Source organism: Heloderma suspectum, chromosome 13 (genome assembly GCF_057233095.1).
Source record: "Heloderma suspectum isolate Gila_16-S chromosome 13, 16-S_ref, whole genome shotgun sequence".
Taxonomy (NCBI): domain Eukaryota; kingdom Metazoa; phylum Chordata; class Lepidosauria; order Squamata; family Helodermatidae; genus Heloderma; species Heloderma suspectum.
In genome coordinates this window covers 2,408,365-2,415,592 of record NC_139470.1, presented here as the reverse complement: position 1 = coordinate 2,415,592, position 7,228 = coordinate 2,408,365, and the positions used below count along the sequence as shown (strand labels likewise).

General features: G+C 51.8%; 1 protein-coding gene across 6 annotated transcripts in view; it reads right to left on the bottom strand.

The window, feature by feature from the left end:
* Positions 1-16: 16 nt before the first annotated feature.
* TRPV4 (transient receptor potential cation channel subfamily V member 4) overlaps positions 17-7,228 on the bottom strand; it is a 39,836-nt gene continuing 32,624 nt past the window's right edge. For all 6 annotated transcript variants that reach the window (XM_084820233.1, XM_084820234.1, XM_084820235.1 and 3 more), the window contains exons 14-17: positions 6,442-6,758; positions 5,359-5,486; positions 4,421-4,542; positions 17-2,157 (exon numbers count right to left, since the gene is read on the bottom strand). In XM_084820233.1, the coding sequence (XP_084676359.1) occupies positions 2,000-2,157; positions 4,421-4,542; positions 5,359-5,486; positions 6,442-6,758 (725 nt within the window). In that variant the 3' untranslated portion in view covers positions 17-1,999. The remainder of the gene's footprint in view (positions 2,158-4,420; positions 4,543-5,358; positions 5,487-6,441; positions 6,759-7,228) is intronic.

Sequence of the window (7,228 nt, the reverse complement as noted above, 5' to 3'; positions counted from 1 at the left end):
GCCTTTGTGGAAGAACTTGTGCCAGGTTATCCTCTGGTGTGTGCTGCCCTCTTGTGGCTCAGTTTCCAACCTGCACTGGCACTTCACCCAGATCATGCTGAATGCTTTTTTCTGTATCCCATTTTAATAGGAAAACCCCACCCTTCCTCCAGCAATTTGGAGACTTTGCTATAAGCTGGTGGAGTGACGTTTAGGGTTTTTTTTTTCCCTGATTGTGATTCAGAAACCATTACCTCCATGCCACATTCTCTGACAACCCCTTCTGCTGGGAGGGTATTAACACTTCACGTGCTTGGATCTGGGGGTAGCTCTTTTCTGTTCTCTCCCCCATGACAAAATTATACCGCTTAATATATAAACTACTTGGACCAAAAGTGTAATCAGGTCACCTTGCTTATGGAGAGAAGACCACAAGGAATTCCGGGCGTTATGGGAAATGATGGAGAGCTATGCTACTCAACCCGCAGAATCACGGGGTGCAGCTCTTGCTTGACTGAACCACCTCAGGGCTGCAGGCTTCGTCCTACGCCCTGAAGCATTCAAAACCACGATCCCTTGTCTGCAGACTGAAATGGTACGGTCAGGGGCCCTCAACTGTTCTGGACCTGCGGGCACCTATGGGAATTTGGGGAAAGAGCTGCTTCCTGGTCCACCCAGTTTTCTTCCATCCACACCAATCTTTCCCTTTTGCCGTGCTTCTCTGTCTCTACTCCCAGCCTCGCTATTTCTCTCCCTTCCTAGCGCCTAGCCTTGCTCTTTCTCTCCCAGTCACCCCTTTACCTTGCTGTTTCTCCCTGCTCCTAGCCCCGCTCTTTCTCTCCCCTCACCCCCTTTGCCTTGCTTTCTCTTCCTACCTGCTAAACAGCTGATCAGGAACAGGAAGGAGAGCCTGGCGCCCTAATGATCATTTTTTATATTTTTATTTTGAAGGTGGCAGAGTGAAGAGCTGTGTGGGCACCATTGGAGGCACCTGTGGGCATCACACTGGGGGACACCTGGTCTAGAACCATGTGATTCTGCTGCTTATGTAGCTCATCCCTTGGTATGCATGGGGAATGCTAATCTTTCTGTTCAGAAGAAGAACTGCGTGAACCGAAAACCTGGGAGAGAAGATGCCCTCCTTCTAGGAGCCCTGGGACACCCCCTGCTCCTTGAAATCAAGGCACTTAAGGGTACTTAGCACTGCATAGCAGGGGTGGGCAATGTGTGACCCTCCAGGTTTGGACTGCATTTCCCATCATCCCTCACCATGGGCTATGCTGGCTAGGGCTGATGGAAGTTGTGGCCCTCAAGATGGTGTTGGACTGCAAGTTGCCAACCCTCCTGCTGTGCAGGCCCTAGCTGTGCATCTTTTTAAGAAACAGAGGTACCGCTCTCAGTGAGGTTCTGTTTAGAAGGCCACATCCAAACAATGCAAGGAGGCCCGTTGGTGTGCCTTGGCATGTATTACTATATAAATACTGAGATAAAGCCTTGTGCAAAATAAAACTGGTAGGAAAGGCAAGCGGTCCTTGGCGGAATGAGCGTCTAATGCCCAGGTGTCCCTGCACTCTGGGAGGCAAGGACTGCATCTCACTTGAACAGCACCTCTGGATAACTGGACTTCAGGGGCATGGGGCTTCACCTCTGGGCCACGGTGCATCTGTGCCCGTTGCAGTGCATAATTTGGCATGCCGAGAACCTTGGCTTGTGCGTTGTTGGTGTTTCTGAGATGCAAGTTTGGAGCTCAAAACAGACGGGGCCGCTCTCGTCCCCTTCGAGTCAACGGCATGGCAGATGCTTGTCCGCTGCTTGGAGTGGGTGGGGCTGCCACTTTCTACAGATCACAACCATGACCCTTGTTTTAGGCTGGAGAACAAAGAGGGCGGCTCCATCAATGCTGGACCCGAGTCCTGTACCCCAAGGCTGCACGGGGGGAGAGAGAGGCTGGGTGCACACTGTGATCAGTTAAGAGACTGGGCCCTAAGCGCTCCTCCCTCACCCCCTCTTCCCCCTGGGCTTAGATGTGAGAGTCTTCCCTCCTCCAGCTCTGGGGGTAACTTGGCTTGTGCTCATTCGCCTGGGGCGATCGCATGCTGTCCAGCGGTACCACCACCTCATCCGGATGCGAGTTCTTGTTCAGCTCTACCACCCGCGGCACCACCGTTGACCAGCGATCTGCACCGAGAGAGAGTTTATTTATTGATTCATTTGCCGCCCATCTGTCAGCGTACAATACTAATAACAAATTTACATGATCAACTGAACAAAAGAACATGACAAAACAACACTGCTCTAAAAAACCCTGACCCACCCCAAACGCCCGCCTGAACAGCCGGGTTTTCAAAGCCCAGCAGAAGCTCATCAAAGAGGGGGCATGGTGGAGGTCACTAGGGAGGGAATTCCACAGAGTGGGAGCCACCACAGAAAAGGCCCTCTCCCTAGTCCTCACCAGCCTAGCTGTCCTGGCTGATGGGACAAGTTGGTGGGCTTCAGTTGGTGATGCATTCTGGAGATGCAGGGGCAGCTGCAGAAAAGGCCCTCTTCTCCCTTGTATCCACCAATGTGACTGTTCCCAGGGGAGAGCAAGTGGACTTCCGTTGGTCACGGAGCCTGGGTCAAGGCAGCCGGATCCCACTTCCTCTACCAGCACCATTGCCCCTCCCCTGCCATTCAGTTTGGGACAGGAGAGCCACACCTCTGGAAGCACTTACCTCGGTGGAAGGTCAGCATACCTGCTGCTCCTGGTGACTGGCCACATGCATACCCATCCCACCCCCCTTCACAGCCTTCAGTCCCTCCTCCTGTGCCGACTTGCCCACTGTTTTGTGTCTATAACTTTAGAAGTATACACATTGGAGGGGGGGCGATTTCTGGCTCTCCAGCTGTTGTGCTGGACACAGGCACAATGGTCAAGAATGATGGGACTTGTAATGCAGCAGTATCTGGAGAGCCTCAAATTCCCTGTCTGAGGTATAGTTTCCTTGAAACACTGAAATGAATGTGCTTAATTTTTTAAAAAGCTGCCCCATTTAACTAAATACGCTTGTTGCCAATTTTTAGGAAGCAAGTAGTCCACTTGCTCTCCCCTGAGGACAGTCACGGTGGATACGAGGGAGAAGAGGGCCTTCTCTGCAGTGGCCCCTGCATCTCCAGAATGCATCATCAGCTGAAGGCCACCAACCCCCATCACTACAGGTTGTTGGGAAAGACTACAAGACACAAGGACTTTCCAATGGCCTTCTTTGCACTTTGTTTGTGTGTTTTTTATAAGACTGCTGATAGTTTTGACTGCAGTGTTTTTTGTTTGTTTTGCGGGGTGGGATGTCTGTTTATTCATTCTGATGTTATTGTTATATTGTTTTATCTTGTAAACTACCTTAAGAGGGTTTGTATTCTAAAAAGCTGGCCTAAAGATTGTTAATAAATAACTAAAAATAAATATAATTTGGAAACACAGCAGATGGCTCTGGAGCCCCACTGCTTTCCTGAGAAATGTGGGTGCAAAACAATAAATACAATGGAGACTACTGAACTCTTTTTGCAAAAACTGAATGCACAAAATAAATTCACAGCAAAGGAAGGGGGTGGACGGGGAGAGAGTCTTAGGTAAAACAGGTTTCCAACCCCTTGGGTGAGATCTCAGAAGCCAGCAGGTGTGTAGCTAACTGGGTACTACTTGCTGAATTTTGTAGATTGAATTTATATCAATAGGAGAGGGAAAATATGGTTCTTTAAATTAATTCATTTTTAAACAGAAATGAAGACTTGGCATATCTAAAGTCTAACAGGAAACAAGCATTCTTCTTGTCATATGGTTATAAACTGCCATTTGCGCTCTATGTAGATGTATCCACATATATTTGCTAAGAATAATCATATTTTTAAAAAGAGCTGGGGCAAGCAGAAACAGAACACAACTTCAAAAAAAAAAAAAAAAAGGCAGAAAGATGTTATTGTCGCAGCTCCCAAACTAAGTGACATAGGAGAGAACTGCTCCTTAATAATGTGTTAATGAAAAGTTGGGTGCTGATTGTTCTTTTATTGCTGTGTGTTTTAATTGTGCTTTTCATTGCTTTGTTTTGTATGTTTTAATGAAGATTCTGTTTTATCTGCATTTTATTATTGTTAGCTGCTGAGTGCCATTTTTGATGGAAAGGCGGAATACACATTTAATAAATACATAAATAATGAAATAAAGTTCTTGTGCTGCCGCTGCCTCCCTCCCCCAGGAGTCTGCTTGCTGCATCTCTGGAAGATGGCAAGTTCACAGTCATGCACTTGGCCACTGTGGGGGTGATGGGGAGCGATTCTGCTGCGTGTCTGCATCAGGTAGCTAAGAGAGGCAGCAGAATGAGCTGCCTTCACAGGGAGGCTGCCCGTTCCCCACTGAATGAGCCACTGCCCTTCCACACAGACCCCAGCAATTGCCGCCACTCACCTCTCCGCAGCCGGCCCACCGTATGGGAGAAGCCGTAGTACTGGTAAGTGTCGTTCTTTCCGGGGTCCTCATTGATGATGCCCAAATTCTGGTTCCAGTGAGACCAGTTCACCTCATCAACCCTGGGAAGAAAGAAGCGGAGCAGTTAGCGCCGGGGGGGGGGGGTGAGAGACAAATGCCAGCTGAGGTAGCCATGCAGGGCTAGAAGGGCAACTGTTCTATTGGGCCAGACCCTTTGCCAGCAGCACTTTGGCGCACCCTACCCACCCACCAAGAGGCCTCAGAAAGCAGCTAGTTTCAGATCAAAGACTAGTTCCAAACAGTTGTTGCCTGCCCTGGGCTTAAGTTGGTTGGGCGGAATCAGGTCAGAAAAATGAAGCCAGTTTGGAGGAGAAGAAAAGGAATGTGGAGCAACATTTGAAGACAGAGGAGACTTCTCCTTGGCTGCAAAACCTCAGCGCGTGGCCCCATTGGTGGCGGCTCCAGGAAAGGCTCCATTTGCCTCCTCCAGGGTAATTCCCCAGGACTGGAGGAAGTGGCGTTGAACTGGGGCATGGAACACCGCTTCCTCTGCACCTCAAATTTCTAGCCCTTATGGCCATAAGGATAAGGTTGCAAATGTGTGGGCAAAGCCCGCTGAATTCTCAGGGGTCAGGTGGGCGAGGAGGGCTTAGACAGACTGCCAAGCTCCTTCCGCCTCTGCTGAGCAATGCCAAACAAATTATGCAAAGTAAAAGCTTGGGCCAATCCACATGATTTATACCAAGTGCCAAATCCTATTTTACTTGATGCAAAATCGGGATTATTCCCTCGGCACAGAATTTTGAGTATCACGTTCCTTTTAAGCCTGCGGTCCACACAACTCTGGCTCAAAGACCTCCTCTGAGAAGAAAAGCTCTGCCCAAACACTCCCTCCCTGTGAGGATCCCAGCATTTACCTGAAACACCACCTTCGGTCAGGTGTCCCGTCCAAGGACTTTCCAACAGTGACCATCTCTCCCGAGCGGAAGGCTTTCCTGATAAACACGGGAAAGGATCTCTCAATATCCAGGATGGTGGTGGCCCACTATGAGCAGAGAAGGCAGGAAAACCGTGAGGCCAGGGCCCAGCGCGCCAAGTCCATCGTTCACCCGGCACGTGCTCCCAGCCCCGCCAGCCCTCAGCCATGCAGGCTGCAGGGCCAGTTCAGGCAGCCGGCTAGGGACAGGCTTGGCAAGGCCGGTGAGGGCTGGCAGCGAGGCAAGCCAAGCTGTCTTCTCTAACAGGGATCGATCACATGGGGGCCTAAACACGCTTCTGGAGCTCCTTGTGGAAGCTGCAAAAATGGAAGCTGCCCCATAAGTACTTGCAGGGGAGGCAAATCACAGGCTTGGGAGCAGGAATCCAGCCTATAACCACCCTTGCCTCAATCTTGCCACACACACACACACGAACACAGAAAAACATAGGAAGCCTTTGACACATCCGCCCTAGATTCTTGAGCTCTGAATTGCTCTTGCCATGCTCACTTCCACAATGTATGATGAATGACATGCCTGCAGCATGGAGCCCCCTTATCTCGTCATTTCCATGGTAGACAGTATGTTGTCGAGCTGCTCCCCTGCAGCCGGGCGTTTCCAGACTTCCATCTAGAGCAGACCTGGGCAACTTCTGGGGGCCAGGGCGTACGCTGCCCATCCCCGGGAACCCACCGAGGGCCGCCCCCCAGCTGCTGCTGAGCTCCCTGTGGCCATTTGGCCTGGAAAGCAGGCATGCGGGAGGCACACGACTTGCGTGGCGGCAGCAGCACCGTGCTCTTGGGGGGCTCCCTGCCCAGCATGCTTTCGAGCACATTGGCTGCCTTGTCTTGCTGCTGCCACAGCAAGTTAGGTGTTTGGGGGGGGGGGCACAGGCAGCCTGCATGTTGCCCACCCCTGATTTGGAAGGGATGAAACGTCCAGTGCTTTCCCAGCAGCCAGAGAAGCGTCTTCCTTGCGCAGGCGCTGCTTTGACATCGTCACAGCCCCTGGGGTGCCTCCTACCTGCAGCTTCCAGATCTGCTTGCTCTCCTTGGACACCTGGCCCACGGTCTCTCCCATGAGGGCGATAAGCATGTTCAGCAGGAGGACGAAGGTGAGGATGATGTAGGTGACGAGGAGGATGACGAAGACCCCGGGATATTTGGCGTTCTCGATCATCTCCAGGTCCCCCATGCCGATGGTCAGCTTGAAGAGGTCCAGCAGGAAGGTGCTGAAGGTCTTGCTATCCCGGCAAGAGGGGTAGGCGGGTGCCGTGCAGTTGGACCGGCCCTCGTCGCAGGCCTCGATGCTGGGGCAGGGGTTCAGCAAGGAGACCAACGCTGCAGAAACGATGGGAGCAGGGAATCGTGGCCAGCTGTGCCAAGCAACGGCAAGCGGGGGTGGGGGAGTCTGTGAGGGCTGCATTCCCTTGGGTGGCACTATATTGAGGGCCGCATGGCGGGGCCAGAGTCAACAGTATGTCTGGGGGGGGGGGCAGCTTTTCTCACTGCAAAAAAATCCCTCCATGGGACATTTGTGGAGGGCTTCCTTCGCATGCAAGGGCAACAGGGTTCTCCACCTTCATGGAATCCCACCCCACCCCCCGCAACCTGAGCGAGAGCGTCCCTGCATCTTTAACCCTCCTGGAAGTAAGAGCCGCATGGTGGGTGTGTATCTTAGTGGACAAATGGAAGCAGGAGAAGTGGTTAAGAAGTCGCCCTGCCAGAGACGCCAACATGCCGATCTGACCGCTCCCTTATCCCAGGGCCCGATCCTTGCCCCTTTGCAGAAGGCCCCCCACCCTTCCTCC